Source organism: Alexandromys fortis, unplaced genomic scaffold (assembly GCF_014885135.2).
Source record: "Alexandromys fortis isolate MF-2015 unplaced genomic scaffold, M_Fortis_MF-2015_v1.1 scaffold_119, whole genome shotgun sequence".
Lineage (NCBI taxonomy): Eukaryota > Metazoa > Chordata > Mammalia > Rodentia > Cricetidae > Alexandromys > Alexandromys fortis.
In genome coordinates, this window is record NW_026067991.1 from 2,067,686 (window position 1) to 2,090,630 (window position 22,945).

General features: G+C 40.6%; 1 protein-coding gene and 1 non-coding gene across 3 annotated transcripts in view; one reads left to right on the forward strand and one right to left on the reverse strand.

Annotated features, from left to right (window-relative positions):
* Positions 1 to 16,400, forward strand: part of Ubxn7 (UBX domain protein 7) — a 64,055-nt gene extending 47,655 nt beyond the window's left edge. For both annotated transcript variants that reach the window (XM_050159827.1, XM_050159828.1), the window contains 3 exons: positions 5,251 to 5,644; positions 5,740 to 5,819; positions 8,912 to 16,400. In XM_050159827.1, the coding sequence (XP_050015784.1) occupies positions 5,251 to 5,644; positions 5,740 to 5,819; positions 8,912 to 9,073 (636 nt within the window). In that variant the 3' untranslated portion in view covers positions 9,074 to 16,400. The remainder of the gene's footprint in view (positions 1 to 5,250; positions 5,645 to 5,739; positions 5,820 to 8,911) is intronic.
* LOC126512244 (small nucleolar RNA SNORA3/SNORA45 family) lies at positions 8,672 to 8,802 on the reverse strand. Its single transcript, XR_007594966.1, has one exon. It is a non-coding gene; the product is annotated as a small nucleolar RNA SNORA3/SNORA45 family (small nucleolar RNA).
* Positions 16,401 to 22,945: the final 6,545 nt, after the last annotated feature.

Sequence of the window (22,945 nt, forward strand, 5' to 3'; positions counted from 1 at the left end):
ACAGCCACTGCACTTGGGAATTCAATTTTGTCATGCCCAGAAAATGTCCCTCTACCCATCCTTCACATCTTACATTCTCTCTGCCTTCTCTTCCATGACATTTCCTGAACTGTGGAGAGGCTGCTATGAATGCTATAGTTCCATTCAACATTTATTCTCCACACTTTAACCCCTTATGTGTCTTTGCAGTTACCATTGTCCACTGCAGAAAGAAGTTTCTGTAACTGTAGCAACAGCAGCACTAATCTGACTGTTGAAGTCTCTTAGTGCTTCTTCTTGGCTCCTGGAGACTTGTCTCACCACTAGAAGTTCCTCTGTTTGGTTATATAACTCCTTTTAAAATCTGTATTTGTGTGATGTGTATGTGTATGTTCTTGTGTATGGGAGTATGTGTGTGTGTGTGTGTAATCGGTCCTTGCCCTCCTTATTCACTGAGACAGGGTCTCAGTTGAACCCAAGATTCATAAATATGGCTAATCTGGTTAGACAGTTTGCTATGAGAGCCCCTGTCTCCGCCTACTGAAAGTTAGAATTATAGCCAGACTGCTACACCCACCGAGCATTTATAGGGGTTCTGGAAATCTGAGCAATAGTCCTCCCACTTTTGAAGCAAGCTCTTTAACCACTGATTGCCTCTCTGGTCCATATGTTTATTAAGATATACTTTAGGAAGTTACTGAGGTTTCCTCCTTTTTGTGGACCAGATTATGATCTTGTCCAATGGGCTCAGATTTCCTTGAATTCCTGATACTTATGCCTCCATCTCCTGCCTGTATTCCTTTTATTCTTAGTTTGCAGGGTATTACATGTCTGATCCCAGCACCCAAGATCCTGAATCGGGAGGACTATTGCAAGTTTGGGGATCAATCAGAACTATATATTGAATTCTATTCTATAGAGTGAGACCTGTCTCAAAACAAGTCATAGACAAAACAAGCAAATAAATACTATAGAGCAAGTAGTACATGGACTTTCTTAATCAGACCTTTTTTTTATTTAAAAAATTCTTTATGTATAAATGTTTTGCCTGTATGTGTGTATTTGTCCTACATGTGTGCACTGCCCTTAAAGGCCACAAGAGTGATGGATCCCCTGGAACTGAAGTTACAAATGGTTGAGAACCATGAAGTGGGTCTTAGGAACTAAACCCTTGTTCTCTGCAAGAGCAGAGGGTGGGGCTGGAGGGATAGAGTATAATGAGGTCTTCAAGAGACCAGCTCTTAAGAATCCCTCTCAGGATTCAATTAAAGACACCACAATAAGCAAAAGGAGCTAGAATCTAAGGGTTAAGAAAACTACTCACGACATTTTTTTCTATCCATGTTACTTCCTTCCTTCCTTCCTTCCTTCCTTCCTTCCTTCCTTCCTTCCTTCCTTCCTTCCTTCCTTCATTTATTTATTTTGGTTTTACGAGACAGGGTTTCTCTGTAGCTTTGGAGCCTGACCTGAACTAGCTCTTGTAGACCAGGATGGTCTCGAACTCCCAGAGATCTGCCTGCCTCTGCCTTCAAAGTGCTGGGATTAAAGGCATGTTCCACCACCGCCCAGCTCTTCTTTCTTATTCCTTAACCCACTTGTTAAAAACATTCCCAGTAATATAACCAGCAGTTACCCAGCGCTAGCAGGTTTTCAGGACTGGAATTCTTTTGCCCCATAGAAATCAGAAAGGAGTTTTCACACACAGCCATCCATCTGTGGCTGTCAGCTCAGGGTGGGAGAGGCTTAGTGTACGTCTGGTGAACTCCTTAATGGAGAAAGTTAAGAAATGAATTAAATCATCAGGGAATTCTAGAGGGGAAAGCTAGTATGCTACACTACATTTTTAGGTGGTTAAAGGTTTATTTTCAATAAAATTAAGAATAGAACAGAGATTGTTTATTATCAGCATGCCCCCTTTTTTTTCTCCCAGCATGCATAGAGGATATTGTGTAACCAGGTAACCCATGTAAACAGTCAGGAGGAAGCTAATGGTTCCTGATCTGATTAGCATATTCATAAGACGCTATAATTTCTATGGGTCTAGGTCTGGCATTCACACTTATTGGTCTAAGTGGTAGAAGCAAAGAGAAGACCCTGGCCTCTATATTATCAGTTCCAGGGTATGCTGTTATCAGCCATTCTGATCACAGATGTTCTGGGTCTGTGGTGCCAAGGGAAGGAAGTTTTTCTCTGGGTTACAGTTAATTATCTTTTCTGCTATAACACACAAGCAGTAAGTTTCCTGAACTAAAATCATCAGTAAGTTGAGGTTAAGGTGTAAGGAGTTAGGAATCTTTTAAGTGGGGTATAACCAGGGCATGCTTATTCTATCTGTCAGAGCAACTGAATCAACAGCTTTGGACAAGTAGTAATTCTGTGTCCTTGGATATCTGTGAATGTCTTAAATGGAGTGCTCTTACCTGGACCATAAACACTGGCAAGATGCCTGTAGATGAAGATAATTGCAGGCAGCTCTCTGCGTTTACCTAGGAGAGAGGAACAAAGGCCTGGCAGTGTGAAACTCTTGACATGTAGCTAGGTGAATGCGATCAGTGAGCCCCAAAAGGTTAGGAAATAGTTCTGAACTGTGGAAATTGATTCATAAATTTGTAACAGAAGGGGAGTCAGCTACAACAAACATCTACAGCAAGAAACAGCCACTTTATTCACAAAGCAATAATGGAGAAAAGCCTTGCCTTTTGGTTTAAAAACCTTCACCAAAAGCCCTTGGCTCTTGATGAGATGCTCTTGAAAAGATGGCTGAGTAATTACTGTCAAATGTTGCTGATTGTAGCGGGAATAGTGGGAGCGTATACTATTCTTCCAGAGGAACTGAGTTCAGGTCCAGGTACCCACCCACATCAGGTGGCTTATAGTCAGCTCCAGGTCTGATGTGTGTGGGCACCTACACTCGTGCGAACACATACATACACACACATATTAAAATAATAAAAATAAAATTCTAAAAAGAATAGTGGGTTCTTTTAATCTGAACCAACTCTCTGACCCCTGATGTTTGTGTTTATAACCATAATTTGGGTTCTGTAAGTAAGGAATCCCAGGGAAGAGTGAGTATTGGATAGGAACAATAGGAACCTGGTGCTATCTGCTGTATAGTGTTACTGCAAATTTAGTTACTTAAGCTGGTGCTGTCCCATAAATAAGTCTACCTGCTTTATATGGATGATAAATTAGACTTAATTTTATTTTTATTCATTTATTTTTTAGGAAAGGTTTCTCATTATGTAGTTCTGCCAGTCCAAGAACTCACTCTGTAGACCAGGCTGTACTTGAACTCACATAGATTCACCTGCCTTTGCCTCCAAGTGCTGGGGTTAAAGGTGTGCCCCATTATGTCTGGCTTAATTTATAAAAAATTATTATGTGGCAGTAGGAAAAGGATTGAGAGTTCCAAGATCATCCTGAGCCACATAGTGTGTTTTGAGCCGATCTGGACCATAGAAGACTCTTTAAAAAAAAAAAAAATCATAATACTAGGCTGGAGAGATGGCTCCATGAAGAAGATGCACTTGCTCTTCTAGAAAACCCTGGTTCAGATTCCTGCACCCACACCAGACAGCTCACAACCACCTGTAGCCCCAGTTCAAGGATTCAGTGCTTTCTAGACTCTGTAGGTACCAGGCATGTACATGGTATGCATGCATAAATTAGCTCCATTCAGGTGGTCCATATTTTGTGACTTAAAAATGAAATCTGTGTGGGCAGTGGACACATGCCTTTAATCCTAGCTCTTGGGAGGCTTAGGCTGGTCAATCTCTGAACTCTTGAGTTTGAGGCCAGCCTGGTCCACATAGTGAGTTCTAGGACAGCCAGAGCTACACAGAAAAACCCTGTCTTGAGCCCCCAACCCCCAAGAAAAAGATAAAAATCGGTGGTATTCAAAACTTGTAACAAGAGAATATTAGAAATTTGCAATTCTATGGCTGTTAGATGGCTCAGTGGGTTAAGACACCTTCTTCCCACCTTGATGACCTGAGTAATCTCTAGAATCCTTGTGGTGCAAGGAGAAAACAGATTTCTGCCAGTTGGTTCTCTGACTTAAATGTGTACACACTAGCTGCATAGCTGTACACATACATACAGGTATAAATAAATAATTTATATAAATAATATAAATAAAGGGAATATACATTTCTCATTATCATAATGAAAGTCTTTATTACTAAGCTTTCAAGAATTTTTTTTGTTTTGTTTTGTTTTTCAAGACAGGGTTTCTCTGTGGCTTTGGAGCCTGTCCTGGAACTAGCTCTGTAGACCAGGCGGACTCGAACTCACAGAGGTCCGCCTGCCTCTGCCTCCCGAGTGCTGGGATTAAAGGCGTGCGCCACCATCGCCCGGCAGCTTTCAAGAATTTAATCTGTCCATATACACCCTAATATGTTTTCCCTTAGATGATTTTTTTTTGAGAGATGATCTCACTGTATGCTGCATGCTGGAAGTCAAACTTGCAAATTTCCTACCTCAGCCTCCCAAGTGTTAAATCCTGGGAGGATTGGTATGGCATACCACCATGTCATATCTTGGTAATGATATTTTCTTGTTTTGAATGCTAAGAATCATTGTATTTAATGATAAGCAAAGGAGACATTTTCTGATGTTTAGTCATCTTATTAAAGAATAGTAGTTTGACTTTATATTTAAAACTTGAGTTCAGGGGCTGGAGAGATAGCTCAGCGGTTAAGAGTACTGGCTGCTCTTCCAGGGGTCCTGAGTTCAGTTTCCAGCATCCATATGATGACTCACAACCATCTGCCATGAGATCTGGCGCTCTCATCTGGCTTGCAGGCATGCAAGCAGACAAGTACACTATATATATAATAAATAAATCTTTAAAATAAATAAAGTTATTTTTCTAAACAAAAAAATTATAACCTATTTTCTTGGCTTTGTTCATTTTGATGCCAAAAATGCCTGGGCTTAAAACATTAGTGTACTTATTTGTGTTTCAAACAGTGTCTCACTTTGTAGCACAGGCTAGCCTCAGACTTTGAGCAATCCCCTTCATGAATGCTGGCATTATAGGTATGTGCCATCTTATCCAGTTTAATGATAGTCTTACTTTTGCCTTTAAAGTAGCCATTCCAGTTTTACTTTCTAATAAAAGTCCTTGGCCTCACATTGTACAAGAGACAGATTCTGCTTCGGCAGAAAATTATGGTGACGTGTTGACTGTATGTTTTTTATACCCTGTTTGAGTGGCTTTTGGTTTAACTGTTGTTCTTTCCACCTGTGTTTTGGCACACCTCGTAGGAGAGCCTCATAGATGCCAGCGAAGACAGCCAGCTGGAAGCCGCCATCAGAGCCTCTCTGCAGGAGACACATTTCGACTCAGCACAGGCAAAGCAGGATAACCGCTCAGATGAAGAATCTGAATCGGAACTTTTTTCTGGCAGTGAGGAATTCATATCGGTTTGTGGCTCTGATGAAGAAGAGGAGGTAGAGAATCTTGCTAAGTCCAGAAAATCTCCTCATAAAGATGTGGGGCACAGAAAAGAGGAGAACAGAAGGCCACTGATGGAGCCCCCAGCCAGAACTGAGCCTGGCACAGCCACAAACCATCAAGGGTTGCCAGCCATGGACCCTGAGCTCTTGGAGATGTCACCCGAAAAGTCAGATGGAATAGTGGAGGGGATAGATGTCAATGGTGGGTTACTTGCTAAACTTGAGTTTACTAAATAACTTGTTTTAGTTAATCTCCGATATTAAACATCTATCTATGTGTGTATAACTCTTCCTTAGGACCAAAAGCACAGCTAATGCTACGGTACCCAGATGGAAAAAGGGAGCAGATCACTCTTCCAGAGCAAGCTAAACTGCTGGTGAGTTTATCTCACTGAAACATTTGCTTGAAGCAAAGAAACTGATTGTTCGTGGTGCTAGGGATTAAACCCATAACTTAATGCATGCCAAGCAGACCCTTATCCTGGAGACCACAGAAAATTGAAGTCAAGCTCAATTCTTTGATGTAGACGTAGGGTATCTCATATCTAAATCAAAACTTCATTGTCAAGAGTCTTAGTTTTTTTGGGGAGAGGGTTTGTTGTAAGATTTCTTTTAAAGATTTATTTATTTATTATGTATACAACATTCTGCCTCCATGTATGCCCACACACCAGAAGAGGGCACTAGATCTCATTACAGATGATTGTGACCCACCATGTGGTTGCTGGGAATTGAACTCAGGACCTCTGGAAGAACAGTCAATGCTCTTAACCACTGAGCCGTCTCTCCAGCCCTGATTTTTTTTTTTTTTTACATGATTTTTTGTTTTTGTTTTGGTGCAGGATCTCACTATATAGCCCTGAGTAGCCTTGAGCTCAGAGGAGATTTGCCTACCTCAGTTTCCCAAATGCTAGAATTAAGGCTGTGGTGGTGTTTGGTATTTGAGGTGGGGGTCTCACTTCACAGCCCAGGCTAGCCTGGAACTTAAAATAGTCTTTCTGCTTAGCCTTCCAAGTGTTTCAATTATAAATATGAGCTGCTGTCTCATTTTTAATTAGTTTATTTTCTTCTCATTTTTTTAGGCAAGTCACAGGCCAACCAAGGCTTTTCAGTTCTGTGTTTGTGTGGGTGAACACTGACTTCTAGAAAAGTAGTGGTTTTATGTGAAGACTATAGTGGGGATCTTGGGTTTCTTAGTAGTGTCTGTTACTACAAAGTAGTTAGGAACCAAGGTTCTTCGGTATCTTCTGTGATCTGTCATAGTTTTTTCTTGTGAGTCTCTATTTTATTCCATTCCCCTTTTTGTATACCTGTAAGTTTTGTTTACGCCTTGGTTTGCACATGACAGCACATGCCGGGGAGCTTTTAAAGACCTAAGTGCTAGAAGAGAAATTTGGTCTTACTTGCATAACCTGTGGGTGGTCCCCATTCCTAGCCTGTCACTATTCCTGGCATTAGTCACTGTTCTCATTTCTACAACAAAATACCTAACAGAAACAACTTAAGGCAGGCCAGGCGGTGGTGGCGCACGCCTTTAATCCCAGCATTCTGGAGGCAGAGGCAGTGGATCTCTGTGAGTTCGAGGCCAGCCTGATCTATAAGAGCTAGTTCCAGGACAGGCACCAAAAGTATACAGAGAAACCCTGTCTCAAAAAAAAAAAAAAAAAAAACCAGAAACAGTTTAAGGGAGGAAGGGTCTCTTCTGGCTCATGGTTTCCAAGAAATTTCATCCCAGCAAAGCAGGGTATGCATGACAGTGAGAGCATGCCAGAGAGTTCCTCTCTAGTGATGGAGCTGGAGACTTGGTCATGTGGCTGTGGGTCAGGAAGTAGAGGACTACACCAGAGCCAGAGGGGTGGATGGGACCTTCGAGGCCTGCCTGTGGGTGACCTACTCTGCCCGCCAGGCCCCACATCCTAAAAGCTCAGAACATGTGCCTTTGGGGACATTGGAATTGTAACCAGAAAGTTGAAGAATGACAAATGGTAGTTGCTGGCCCGTGCCAGAATGCTATTACTATCTAAATGGGACAGAGGTCAGAGGAGAGCCTCCTAGTTCTCTCAGAAAACTGTGGTATAGACATATTAAATGAAAAATTACAGAATCAATTCATAAGTTTTAAATTACATTTTATTCTGAATAGCACAATGAAACCTACCATCCCACTCCATCACCTGTGATATGAACCATTCCCTTTATCCAGGATAGTCAGGCAGTGTATGTAAAGGCCTGAGAGGCTTTAACCATCTTAGTAATAATAAATATTATAGTTACCACAGGGTTTTTGGCCAGGTAACTTCAAAAACTTGTAGAGGTTTGTACTATCTATGTCAATTAGATGTCTACCAGGAGTCATGGTGTATGTTTCCTAGGGACAAGGGTCACTGCTGTGTAGCCCACCCTTTTGAGAATTTTAGTTGCAAAACTGCAAAGAAAACTAGACCATACGCAAAGGGAAAAGATGACTAGAAAAGACTGAGCATGTTTATCTGATAAGAAAGCATTTGTAGAGAAGGAAGTGTTGATATTGTAACAGACAGTTGTATGGTCATGACTGATCGTATATAGATTAAAAGGACATATTCCCTGATGGAGGAAGAAAAACAGTGCTATCTTTTATAAATATTGACTGGGTTTATTTACTGAGAAGTTAGCAATGACTCTTTTTATATCTTTTTATATTCATAAGTTACTGGATATGGATTTATCTTACTTATCCAAAGAGTTTTGTTGAACTTTTTCCCCCCTGGCTTCAAGCCAGCAGAACATCTGCTGAAAATTTTGGTGTTCACGATGACAAGCTACTTAGGGAGCTTTTCCTTCCCTAGAACTTTGTAGTAGCCCTAAATGAAGAGAAAAAAAATACTCTTTTTTTTTTTTTTTTTCTTCTTCTGAGACAAGCTTTCTCTGGGTAGCTCTAACTGTCCTGCAACTTGTAGACCAGACTGTCCTTGAACTCACAGAGATCTGCCTGCCTTTGCCTCCCAAGTGCTGGGATTAAAGGTGTATGCCACCCCACTCATCTGAGAAATATACCCTTAATACACTATAACAGATACTCAACACCTCCAAATCAGCTAGAATTTGTTCCTCTTTTTGAGACAGTCTCACTATGTAACCTTGACTGGCCTGGAACGCAAATGTTGATCAACATGACCTCATAGAGATCCACCAATACATTTTTATAATGCTGGATTAGCATGCCTTGCCATGTGTGGCCTCAGGTAAGACATGTTTCTGATCTTGTCACTAACAGGGATACCCAAGACCCCTACCCGTGAATTAAGACCAGCAGATTCTCTTCGAGAACTCTAGCACACAGGACAAAGCATTGTTGGCCTTCTATAAATAAATTTTGATTATCTGAATAACTTACTTTCACCTAATGTGATAAAAATAGAGTATTCTTATAAATTAAGCATGGTGTTATTTCCAGCTAACAGTTTTGTTTTACTCTTGTTTTTCATAGGCTTTGGTGAAGCACGTCCAATCTAAAGGATATCCAAATGAACGTTTTGAACTTCTTACCAATTTCCCTCGGAGGAAGCTCTCTCATCTGGACTATGACATTACCTTACAAGAGGCAGGCCTCTGTCCTCAAGAGACTGTCTTTGTACAGGAAAGAAATTAACACCATGACCTGACCTCTCTCAGCTTACCCCTTCTTCCCTTTTCCTGTGAGATACCATGTCCCTAAGTATGCATTTTGGCTCATAGGACTATAGAGCCAAAACTGGACAAGCAAGTCACCTGCCTTTCCTTTATTTCTTTCTGTCACCTGCAATTAGTGTCTCTCCTGCTTCTCTTTCTCCTCTTTTCCTCTGTGATTTTCTTCTTTTTCTCACTTTTTTTCTTATCACATGTGACCAAATGAAAGTGTAAAGATAAGGATAAGATCTCTCCCAGTACTGGCAGCAGAAATGTGTGTTATAATTGGTCTCTTTTGTGGCACCTTTTTGGTATCTAGTGATGTTAACCATAGACTCCTATGACAAAGAATGGCTAGAATCAGAATTTAAAAACAACCCCATTTTTGGTAGGTAAAAGAAATTGTTCTTCATATAAAAAGGTCTCTTAATAAGATATCCAGGCTTTTGTTTATGTGGGAGATGATCCCCTTATACTATTGCTCATCATATTTAAAATTTCCCTCCAAGATTCCCATCTTCCAGTTACAAGAGTTATTTCCATGATGTGTGTTATTGGCAGAATGAGTGCTTAGTGTATTGTATAGCCAGGGTGGCTTTCAGTGTTCTAACCTGAGACAGTTTTCTTTATTATTGCTCTATTAGTTATATTCCTCTTTCCAGTCCTGGGATGAACCTTTAGTGAGCATCTTGTATCTGGGCTTGGTAGGAAGGTGCTTGCTGTTTTTGCCTGCACAGCCAATTAGTTCCTTTGTTTTCATTGTCTGAGTCTGTAGTGTTCTGTAGGAAGGCAGGTGTTCAATAATCATGTAGTACAATGGCTTATAATTGTAAACACTATGGTTATTGATTGTCCTATGTGCTTAAGGCATACTTAGGTATGTCCCGGGGTTGGGGGGGGTGGGCAGGGTGGGGTAGCCTGCAGCTGAGAGTTGCTAGATGTTCTTTTGGTTAGAAATAGTGATTTTGTTTACCCCCAATTGGAAATACTCTAAAGTGCTCTGGTAACTAAATTCCTCATGTTCTTTTATTCTATAAAATTTTAAAACTGAAAGTCTCTGATAGGAAGACCTTAAAACCCAGTTCATGAGACAACAGTTAGTAAGAAGGACATTACCAGTAACCGTCAGATGTGAGTCTTTTTCTGCCAACAAGTCAACATTCAAGTTGTATTTGGTGAAAGCTTTTTTTCAGTATTATTTAGAAGAGGCCACCTGAGTTTATATAGCACTATATTATCATCAGCTTTACTCTGTGCTCAGTTCTTTCTTGAGCTTTTAGATAGAGTGCTCCAGCAGAACAGTAGTGATTGGTGGGAAAATAAAACTTGAAACTGCTTATAAAACCATTTCTATAGGATTGACCTGTCTTGTCAATTGGAGATTTCGATTGATTCTTGTACTTGAGGAACATAAATTGTGATTGCTCAGAGACCTTTGGGTTCCTGTGTCCTTGCAGGTTGCTCTCTTGGTAACTAGGGGTTAAAAAGATAAGCTAAGGGATGTGGTATGTTTCTAGTGTGCGATGGTAGAATATGGTTGTTAATGGTTGGATTTTGAGGGACCTCCCTAAAGAATGGGTTATGTATCTCCTCAAGGAAATCATGGGAAATTCTGTTATTTTTCAGTGAGTCCTTTTGAATTAATGTTCTTACATTTTTTTCTAAGTCTGTGTAAGTGCTTATGTATAAGTATATAATTGTATAAATATTTATAAATATATTTATATAATTACAATTTCATTTATACTTTTGAGTCAAAGTTCTCTCTTTAGATTGGTGACTGAATAATACCACTTTGGTGTTTTTATAGCGCTTGAGGCTTAACCAACAGTTTGGATTTATTGAGCAAGCATGGTAATTCCTCAGTTGTAGCTTTGAACTTGAATAAAAACTGACTGAGGAATGGAGCTGTGTACTCTCAAATGTACAAAACTAATAGTCAAGGAAAGCAGCCTAAAGCCTCCGGGAGCCCCAGGGTAAAAGTGAGAGCATTCTCAGCTTTGCTATGCTGGCACCGTCTCCACTCCTAGCATAAGCCCAGCTAAAGCCCAAACCAGTCAAGAGTTGTCCCTTCCAGGACTCTGCCTCATTCTCTATAGAGTAACCTGTCTTGAGAACCTGAGGCAGGATGTTGAGAGTGAGAGGGTGTATGCAGTTCTTTTTTTTTTTTTTTAAATATACTTAGCATTGGCAAATCCATTTATGAGAAATTAAGATGACTGAGTATATATGTGTGTTAAGAGACAAGGCACTACACATATATCAAGCTTAGTAAGGATGATGAGCTGTGGGGGACTTTACTCATTTTGACCAGGATTGGCCCATGGGAGGAAGAGTTATAGATATACATGAGAAAAATAAATGGAAATATTGCCTTGCTCAAGTATTTAGTTTATGTAAGAAGTTTGTCTTTGTTCTTCTGCATGTTGTTTTTCTTTCAAGGGGGAGCTTTTACTGGACAGTCAAATGAAGTCTGTGTTAGTTAAACATAGTGATTCCCTATAGGTAGTAGACATAGCTCAGAAGTTTTTAAAGTAAGGAGGAAAGGGACAAGATAAACTTGAGAGTGACATATAAAGAAAGGGAATGAAAACTTGTGAAAGAAATGCTGTCTGAACGTGAGCACAGTACCAGCTGAGGGCAGAGCAGGACTGGTTGTGGGTAGCTAGCGTGTGCTGTGTGAGACATGTGTGTGTTTCCTCCTTCAGTCTTCATGCAATCCCTACACAGTATATTCTACTCATTTATAAATGAGGAAGAAAACTGGAATTCGTACAGCTTGTTCAACATGTCATTACTGGTAAGGGTCACATTAAAATTAGAGCCCAGAGTCTGTTCTCTCACCCTTGTGTGGTATGTTATCCCACGTCAGTTGGAGTCCCTTTATTATAATATATTATAACAATAAGGTCATCTTATTTTTCAGCTTTGTCAGCTAAAGGTTTTTGTTTCCTTAAAGCTGGAAGGGATAGTTGGGGTCAAGATTGTGGGATTTGTACTATCCCTATAAAATCTTAATTATGCCATTTTTAACAGACAGTTATCCATTGTTTTTTAAAAATAATTCAGTAAGGAAAATAACTGCAGCATTATTTGCCAAGAATAGATGGAAACCATAGAAAGATTTTTTTTTAAAAAAAGAAGATACAATTATCTTTTCTGATAGGTTATTCATGATAGGTTATTGAACAACCTTTGTTTTTATATCTTTTTGTTTTGTCCTGCATACAACTCTACTGTATTAGCACCCTATTGAGTCTGTAGTCTACATCGGAAATATTTTGAAAGCTAAGATCTCTTTGAACTGTTTCATCCAATTAAGGAATCATCTGTATACATGGATAACAGCAGGAAGGTGAGTGTTACCCCTTTCAGGGTTGAACTGTGATAATAGGAACTCAGGAGGGAAGGATCGTGTAGGTTTAATTAGGGATGTTCTCCCAGGTGCTGTGGCTCATTCTTGACTGCCTCTTTAAAATACTAGATTTGAAGCATTAAGTTTATCCGTAAGTAAAGACCTTTGTCCAAGTAATAAAGAATTTTAAACTCCAGTACTAGCAGTTCTTTAATTAGCAGGAATCTCACTTGAACACTAGAGAAAAATACCAGAGGGCTCCTGAAAAATTAAGGCAGGATTTCTCTCCTTGGGTACAATTCATGGTGTTTGATCAAATTCATGGTGTTTGATCTTGGTGGGCTTAGTACACTTGGGTAACAACTTTGCTTCTTGTTATCTTGGCAAGCTACTTTCCTTCTCTGACTCTAGAATTTCTTGTTTGAAAAACAGAATCGAGAAAAAAGAAAAACAGAATTGGACTAGATTAGTTCTGTCTTTTCAAGTCAGAGGACTTTAGATGTTTTTAAGTTTTGACATGAGTGGAGAAGGATAGGGTTAACTACTAGTAGAATTAACCTCATGGAGGAACTGTGCCTGGAATCATAACCCTTACAGATAAAAATATCCCCAAAGTATTATGCATCTGGTCTCTCCCTTTTTCATTCTCAGACTAATTAAAGTGTTAAAACTGTACTTGTTAATCAGTTCCTTTCATTTTTTTCCTGTGTCCAAGTATCTTTTACCCAATCTCTTATAGACCTCACTGTGATGATGAAATCACAGAGTACAGAATACAGATCTAGTGATCTTGAAACAGCCAGTTACCTTTTAAAAGCTTAATGCTGTACGCCTACTGAGTTTTAAGAATGACTGAAATGTGAGTGTGAAGCAGGTGTCTCCAGCACTGGAACTGAATTTGTGTGCTTTAAGCTAGACTGGCTCAGCAGTTGTGTAAGTTGGGAAATTCACACTTGGTTTGGGCAGATGTGACCTTTTCAATTTTCCATTAAGCTGATGTTTAAAATAGTTCTTGTCCTGTAGAGGGGATCTTTGTAGTGTCACACCGTTTAGAGATCATTTGTTTACTTCCTTAATAGTAAATTATGGAGTACAAATTTATGAGTAATGCCTTGCGTAAAACTAAAACTTGAAAAGTAATGAGGATAGGAAGAATCAGCCTCTCGGGCCACACTTTTCCAGCAGCTTCAGCCTTAATGAGTAGGCTGCTGCTTTCAGTCTCTACCACCTGAGGAACCACTATCCTTGAGCAGATACCTAAAGGCCATTGGGCGGTGAATGAATATTCAACATTATTGGTTTGCCTTACTTGATATTTCAGTTGTTTACTATGAAACTCAGAATCCCTAGTTCACATTTTAGAATGGGGCGGGAATGTTCTTTAGACCTCAAAATAACCAAAGAGTACCATTCTAATATATTGATTTCTCCTGTAATACAAAGATTTAATATTTCAGTGATGATTATTTGTATTTTAGACTCACCTTCGTGTTAGTCCCAGTAATGAGACAGCTTAGAATTAAGAGGTATTTGGTTTGTTTATTTTTAAGAGTAGAGATTATTATAGCCTTGGTTAGTTTCTCCATTAAAGAACTTGGGTGCCTAGGTTATTGGATATGATGAATCCCTGAAGTGAAACTACCTTTTAATCTTTCTTCTCCATTCTCTTTTTTGTCTTATTTTGTTTCGTTTTCAAACGTTTATGTAGTTCAGGCTAACCTCCCCCTCACCCAGGACACAGTTTCTGTAAGTAGTCTTGGCTGTCTGGATCAGGCTGGCCTCTTAAGTAACTGTGTAGTTAAACATAACCAGGAACCTCTGGGTCTTCCTTGGATTACAGTTAGCCACCATGCCTGTCTTTCACCTAATTCCTCCAAAAATTAGCGCGCTCTCTCTCTCTCTCTCTCTCTCTCTCTCTCTCTCTCTCTCTCTCTCTCTCTCCCTCCCTCCCTCCCTCCCTCTCTCCCTCCCTCCCTCTCTCCCTCCCTCCCTCTCTCCCTCTCTCCCTCTCTCCCTCTCCAGGGTTTCTCTAGCCTTGGAGCCTTTCCTAGAACTCACAACTCTCTAGACCAGGCTGGCCTCAAACTCACAGAGATCCGCCTTCCTCTGCCTCCCGAGTGCTGGGATTAAAGGCGTGCGCCACCACCACCCGGCTTCTCATTTTTTATTAATTAATATAGAAGGGAATATATTGAGGCAAATATGCTTTTTACAGCTTCTTTCTTCCTAAGGAGAATTCACATTCCAAGTAAGAGGATGGCTGACTCTATAATAAGCCCCCCAGGGCACTTTGTTTATTTATAGATTTTTGGTTGCCCTACCTAAACCTCACCATTCTCTTAAATATTTTGGTTTTTAAAGACACAACTACTAAACCAGTACTTAGTTTAAAGCACACTCAAGGTTGGCCTTGAGCTCTTCTGGGGTTATATAATACACCTGGCTTAACCTGATGAATTTTGGCTGTTTTTAATACAGCCCTTACATCATATAACCCAAAATAAACTTGGGTTCTCCATATGTACTGATTACTTGATTAAACATAGTGAAGAAGTTTACAGAAATTTGCTTGTGGGGCTGGAGAGATGAGCAGTTGTTCTTGCAGAAGTCCTGGGTTCAAGTCCCAGAAACCATATAGCAGCCCACAACTGTCTAAGTCCAATTCTAGGGAATCCAACTCTTCTGAATCAGAAGCTGAGGCAGGAGGATTGGTAGTTCCATGTCAGTGTGAAGTTATATTCCAAGATCTTGACTCAAAAATAAAATTCTCCTTGCCTCATCCTTTATTGAATATACCTGTACTTTACTGTGGCATGTATTTGTACATCACAATGCTCTTCTAGTTCCAGCTAAATGCAGTCTATCAAGAATTATAATTAAAACTACTACAGTACCACAAATAGTGACTGTATGAACACAGGTCTTACTGCTCTGGAGGAAAATAGTGAGATGTGGAATTACCAGTTTATATAGTGAGTTTAGGTTTGATTTTATAAGAAGCCAGAAATTATAGAGCCAGAGATATGACTCAGCACTTAAGAGTACATGCTGCCCTTGCAGAGGACCTGGGTTTATTTCCCTATACCTACGTGGTAGGCCACAACCATCCATAACTAAAGTCCCAGGGAATCTGATGCCCTTGTCTAACCTCTGAGGCCACTAGGTATGCATGTGGTACACAAATATACATTTAGGCAAAACAGTCATACACACAAAGTAAATAAAATGAAAAATTTGTTTTAGAGAACCAGTAATAGTAATTTGCCTAAGAACAACCACATTAGAAGTACGGGAAGTTACATCATTGCATTTAATTCTTTGGCAGTTATCAGCAGACCTTTATTGTATAATGGTACTGCTACTAGCAATTAAATTGCTCTAAGGTTTTATATGCCTTATAAGGTCACTTAGGTTTTCCAGTGGGAAGAAGAGCCCAGCTAAACAGGGTCAATAGGTAATGCCTAATCACCTGTCTCCAAGAGAGAGAAAGTTACGAGCTGGTGTGTATTCAGGATCCTGGTTGGATTCCCAAGCATTACCAAGAACGGTTTTTAATCTAGGATAGCAAGAGTCAGTTATTGATTATTAAAAATTGGGGACTATTTTAAGTGAGAAGTTCTGGCCTGAAATTTTCCCTTTCTCAGATTCCTTTTAATTTTATTCATGGGCTCGTTTGGGAATCTTAACTGATAGGAACCATTCACTCTTGTGCTGATTTCTTTCTTGTGTCAAGATTGCTGATGTTACAGTGTGTGACCCCAGGATGAATTTCAAGCTAATGACAGAATACTTATATTCAGTTGGATACCATGTTTTCAACAAAATGAGTTTATGGTGTGCTTTTCTCACAATTTTTTACCAATAAAATGTCAAATACTAAATGATGTGATTCAAAATGCAAATAGGCTTATGAAGCTAATCATATACTTCTGTCTGTGTTGTTGTGCTGCCTCCAGAGAGCCCCCAGCTTTACCAGCTAATTAGAGAAAGTAGCCTGTGACCCCCACTTTTCATGACAAGCCTGTGATGGGAGCTGTTTAGCTTGCTTTGGGAGACTTGCACCTTATTTTGTAGGTCTACCTCTCCAGTTCATAACGGCTGTTCATAGCCCCTGGCAAGCAGACACGACAGCTATGAGATAACCTCCACCCTCGGATGTGGAGAGATGAGCGCTGTTTGATACTGACATCATATGTAGACTTTGGGGTGTTGACATGAATATTGGACATAAGTTTTTCACTCCTGAGAATTCTTTTTTTCCAAACAATTTTTCTGTTATTGACAAAGTCTAAGGATCTAGACCTCCCCACCCCCACCCCCCTTTCTCCTTAACTGTTAAGAAAGTCCTTTTTCTAGTAAGTGTTGCTTTGTGGAAACTTTCAGAGTATTTGTGATCTTTGCATGTTTTGTAAGAGTTCAGTTTGAACAATGCATTTAGAATCATCTGGGATGCCCAGTTCTGGCACGTCTTCGCTATTTGTGTTTTTAAACATGTCTCTCATGTCTTTTTCCAAACCTCGATTCCTTTCTTATCAAGAGGTATTTGAAGTCAATTTGGGGTATTTACTTTACAAGTGTTTTTCTAGCAGTTCTTAACACAGTGTTTAGATATTTCCTAGGCTGTTTGTGTGCTCAGTTTGCCCTGGACAAAGTGGTGGTCTTACTGAGATTTGAATTCTTATTCAGGTTCTAAATTTAATCTATAGTTCAGCTTGTTGCTGAATCTAAGAAAATAGTGAACAGAACTAGCTCCTGTGATGTGTTTCTGACCAGTGCTTCCTACTATGGGTGTTTAGTTTTCAGGTTTCTGGGCATTAATTCCACAGTACTAGGAGATCATTTATTGTTAGAATGCTTCCTCAAGTTGGAATGAAGGCTTCGAGACCAGTGAAAAGGGAAAATTGCACCATCCACTGAAGATTTTGTCAAGATACTCGTGTGATTGTAAAGTGCTAGGGGAAGCCTGAAATCAAAAGGCACACAGAGACAGGAGCTGTAACTCGTGGCTGAGACGCACTGGGCTCCACTTGCTCTGAACGTAGGGCATGTTAGACACTTGGCCGTGACATATCCGTGGACACACATAGGCTATAGGCAAATGCTTTCTGAAGTCAGGATTTCTCTGTTGATGATTTCCTGGCTTGGGCTGTACCAAATTGTGAATATTTGATGTGTTGTACCCAGTTGCTTTATATTAATATTGCAACTTGAGTTGGGGTGGGTGGGTGGTGCAGCAGGGTGGGGAAGGGAGGGGAATGGAATGAAGAAGTCTTTTGAAGACGTCAGCTCACTGTGCTGAGAGAGGGACCAAACTCAAGGAAACCTCTTACCTATAAATTTAACTGCTGCATTTTTTTTATAAATACATGTAAATGTCCTGTTGTAATATTTGATCTTGGAAATAAAAACAAAAACTTTTCAGTATTAGTTTTTGGTGTCATTGTTTTTGCCAAGTAATGGATAGTTTTATTTATGTAATTCAGATTCCAAAGTTTGTTCTTAAATTCTCATGTGTTCTTAGAAACTTGGTTTCTTAGTACTTTGAGGCAGAAGGATCAGGTGTTCAAGGCCAGCCTGGGCTATATAGCAAGTTCAAGGTTAGCCAGGGCTACCTGAAACACTCTCGAAAAACTGCCAGGCATGGTGGTGTACGCCTTTAGTTCTAACACTGGGGGGCGAGGGGCATAGAGAGATTCTGTCTTAAACAACCAAACTAAACAAATCAACCAACAAATAAAAAACTAAGATGATTGGTTTGTATTCGTCAGATGGTTTAGCTCTTGTTTTTGTCCATCCTTAATAATATAGTGAACATTTCAGTTAAAGTGTTCTGAAAGCAGTGGGTTAGCTATAAGCCTTGAAAGTGCATTTATACATTTAACAAATTTGGGCAATGAAATGTTTACTCTTTCAGACCAATAATAATGAAAATCAGCTAAGATGGATATGGTGGGTGTTTCCTTGTAATCCTAGCACTTGGAGGCAGAGACATTAGTAGTCCTAGGTCATCTTTAGCTACATCATAAGTTTGAGGCCTGCCTGGGTTACGTGAGCTCTTACCTCAAAAACAAACAACCTAAAAACTCCATTTAAACAAATGGAGGGAAAATAATTACTAAATGGGCAAAGAAATCAGGAGATATGATTATGTTGTATATTAGACATTGTAGTGTTGCCTAACTCACCAAGGGTCAGTTTGTATTTCTCTTTTTTCCCCCCTTTGGATTCTTAGTGTCCAAAGTACTAGACTACCATATTCCAAAACATCTGTGATTCCTGCAAGTTTGAAAGCTGAAGCAGAAGGATTGCTGCAAATTGAAAGCCATCCTGGGCTACAGAATGAAACTTTGTCTCAAAAAGTGAGCAACAGGTCACTGGAGATGATTAAGAACAGCCAGTGCTCTTAACCAGAGGGCCCAGGTTCAATTCCCAGCACCCACATTGCAGCTCACACCTGTCTGTAACAGCAGTCCCAGGAGATCTGGCATCCTCAGACATGTATGCAGGCAAAACACCAATACACATAGAAATAAATAAGTTTTAAAAGTGAAAAAACAAACGGTGTAAGGTGGTAAAATGACATAGTCCCTGTCCTCAAGGAATGGGTGAAGTCATGGATTTTGCCAAGGTATGAAAAGGAACCTGTGGGGGTTTTTGTTTTCACTAGAATATTGAGGGTATAGGGATAATAAGCATTGGTAAGGTACTGTCTACTCCATTCAAGGTTGTACCCAGGATAGGAAGAGGGTAACCTGTTGAGTTCATTTTCATGCTGAGACCTGAATGAAGGCTGACAAACTCATCAGGAGCAGGAGAGTAAATGCAAAGAATGTGGAGAGGGAAAGAGAATTTGAGGGAGCCGATTGGGCATGTGGTGAGTTTGCAGTTTGATCTGAGATGATGAGAAAAACGAAATGAACTGTTTCTGACAGGTGGGCACCTTGCTGAATGCATCAGACATGATTGACAAGAGCAAACTTTCTCTGTGTGCTAGCCTCTCTTCACAGACACAGAGTGGGAAACTGGACCCAAGAGTCAAGCTAGAGGGAGAGGTGAACTGGAGTTAGAGCCAAGAAACACCAGTATATGTGGAGCTCAGTGCTGAGAGGGAACGAGATTCCCTGGAGGGGAAGTGAAGGTCCAAAGCCTAAGGATCACCCTGCAAAGAGACTGCCCACGAGGTACAGCTAGAGTGGAGGGAGAGATGCCAGGGAGGATGTCCATCTACATCTAGTGAGGCAGGGGTTGAGTAAAGGGGTCAGTGAGGTGTTCACTAGAGTGAAACCAAAAGCAGTTTCAGTGTGCTGGGAATGAAGCCGAGCTTGAGTGGGCTCAAGTTTTCAGTATTTTTATACCGAGGAAGGAAAACACCCAAGTGACCAGTGGCATCTCTTTCAGCCTCTTGAAACTTCCTTTTTTCCTCCCTCCAATTAAAGGAATGTGCTCTATTCTGTCAGCCATCAGCGGGGGAGGATTAGTCACTCTGAAGAAGACTGGAAAACAGCTGGCTTGCTGGGCCTGTCTTTTCCTCTTTCCCTTCCTTCGAATCCTGTTGTCTTAACTTCCCCTTCTCCTGTCTCAGACCCCACCTCAGTACCCTGAGAACGGAACTTCTGTCTGTCTTGTTTATTCCCAGGCCTTCCAACCTGACAAGCCTTCTATGGCATTAACCTTCCCACCCCAGCCCTATTCATAATCTGATGTACAAATGCTCTGGCTAAATGAGGTCTAGACCATGCCTCTAAGAGCCAAAGTCTGAGGCTCACACATCTGTGAAAGGATGGTGACCAGCTCTCTGTTGCTTCCCAAAGCTGAGCTGGATGAGGAAACTGACCTAATTCTGGCCTTTGTTTATTGCAAGTATGTATATAGTTTGTTTATAAAAATTTGAAAGTTGCATTTATTTTGTGGGTGTGAAAGTGTCACAGCACTTGTGTGGGGGTCAGAGGACAATTTGCAGGAACCAATTCTCTTCCACCATGTGGGCCTCAGAGATCTTTAGCATTGAAAGCAAGTACCTTTGCCCGTTGAGCATATGGTTTCTCTACTGTGTTGTTTGTTAGTTGTCACAAATTGACCCAAGGAGCAGTGCCCCAGCTGCCATTCCAAGCTCTCCACTCAACTCTGCTCTTCACATCTTAAAGCTAGTTATAGCCCTTTCCCTTATTCTACAGGTCATGCTTTGTTACTGCTCACAAGCCAGGCAGTGGGCACACACCTTTAATCCCACCACTTGGGAGGTGAAAGCAGGTACAATGTTTGTGAGTTTGAGGCCAGCTTGGTCTACACAGAGAAACACTGTCTTGGGGGTGAAAATGTTCTCATTCTTGCCAGGATGGTTATACTCAGCCTGGTATCTCTTGAATTTCAAATTTCTGGGAAGATGGGAAATTATCTTAAGCTCTAAATTATTGCTCCTTATAATGAAATGGAGACTAAGCTGTACTTGGTTTTGGAGTGGTCGCTTCCCTATGCTGCCCAGGCTGATAATCTCTTGTGTACCAGAGACTGCAGGCACATACTATCATACCCAACTTAGGTTCTGTTTAATGAAAATTTCTACAGGCATGTACAAATTTGCATATATAAACATACCTACATAATGCATATGGAGACCACCTTAATCCCAATACAAAGGAGAATAAGGCAGGAAGTTGCCTGACTTCACAACCACCAGGAAAACATACTGAGTACCAGGGCAATGAAGAGAAAAGCCCAGATGGTATACAGTTTAAGACTTAGTTGGAAGTTGATGGGAACATAAAGATCCTTGTGCTCATAGGTTAGCACTAGGGGACTCAAGAATGTTAAACACGGAAAATTGTCTCCTCAACAGGAAAGATAACTTGGTTTTCATCCAAAACCCTGGGAATGGAGCTAGTTAATAACCTGGTGATGTATGCTATCTGTTCAACCAGACCATACCAAGCTCCCACAACCAGGACTGGAGGTGGCCCAGATGCTCTCTATACTATCTGTATGATGGAGACCACACCAGATTCTCATGGATCATTACTCTGCTGACCCTGGTGTTTGTAGAGACCCCCACCCATGGGGTGGTGGCTCACACCTTATATTCCAGCACTAGGGTAGCAGAAGCAGGAAGATCTATGTGAGTTTGAGGCCAGCCTAGTCTACAAGGTAAGCTCTAGGATAGCCAGATCTATACAGTGAGACTCTGTCTCAAAACAAAACTAAATAAATAAATAAATAAATAAATACAATAATAAAAAACTTAAACTAGGGCTGGAGAGAAGGCTCAACAGTCAAGAGCACTCCCTGTTCTTCTGCAGGGTTTGGTTCCCAGCATCCATAACAGGCAGCTCACAACCACCTGTAACCCCAGTTCCAGAGGGGTTTGGCCCCATCTTCTGGCCTCCACAGGTACTGCATGCCTGTGATGCACATACTCAGATCCATACACATAGGGGTTTTCTTAATCATTTTGTTTCATCAACAGAAGTAAGGTCTGACCAGAGACTGTGTTACTTTATTTGGCACATTCATTAGTAAAATGAATCTTGAACTTCTAACATGCTGGGTTCAGTGTATTCAGATCAAGTAAGATACGGCCTTCACCCTGTAGAACAGTAGTTCTGAACCTTCCTAATGCTGCAACCCTTTAATACCTCGTGTTGTGGTAACCCCCGACCATAAAATTATTTCTGTTGCTACCTTATAACTGTAACTTTGCTACTGCTATGAATCATTATGTAAATATCTGCATTTTTTCATGCAATCTTTGTGAAGAGGTTGTGTGAGCCCAAAGGGGTCATGTGCGACCCCCCAGTTGAGAACCACTGTTCTAGGACCAGTTGCATGAACTAAAGTTCCCAGGAAACATTGCACAAGGCCATTGAGTGATTAAAATGTCTGTGGTTGGGCCTGGGGAGGTGGTTCAAACAGTTAAGAGCACTGGCCGATCTTCCAGAGGGCCTGGGTTTGACTCAGGGTACCTACACAGTAGCTCACGACCATCTATAACTCCAGTGTCAGGGGATCCCATGTCCTCTAGCTTCCACAGGTACCGGGCACACACAGATGTGCATGCAGACAAAACTCCTGTACACATTACATAATAATAATTATAAAAGAGATTTCTATGTCCCTCTCCTTCCTGAGTTTGTGAATTTATTTCTATTTTCTAAAAATTCTTAAGCTGGTCACTATGACCAAGAGCCAAATACAGTGCATTCTGCCTCCTGTAATTATCTCTGCTAAGTATGAGAAAGAAAATTAAGGGGAAATATTACTTGGGTAGTTTCTAGAAAAAAATAAAAGACACACTAATTCTTGGATATTAGTTGTCATCTTTGCCGTAAATATGGCACGAAGTTATTTTAAACTCTTTGCTTTATTTTTGCTTTTGAGACAGAGCTCCTGTTTCCACTTCTCTCTTCGGATCACGGGGAGCATCCACATCTGGCGGGGGAGGGGCTTGACTAGGACCTTATCTAGGACAAGTCTGCAGCTCCCCTAGCAGTACAGCAGACCACATTT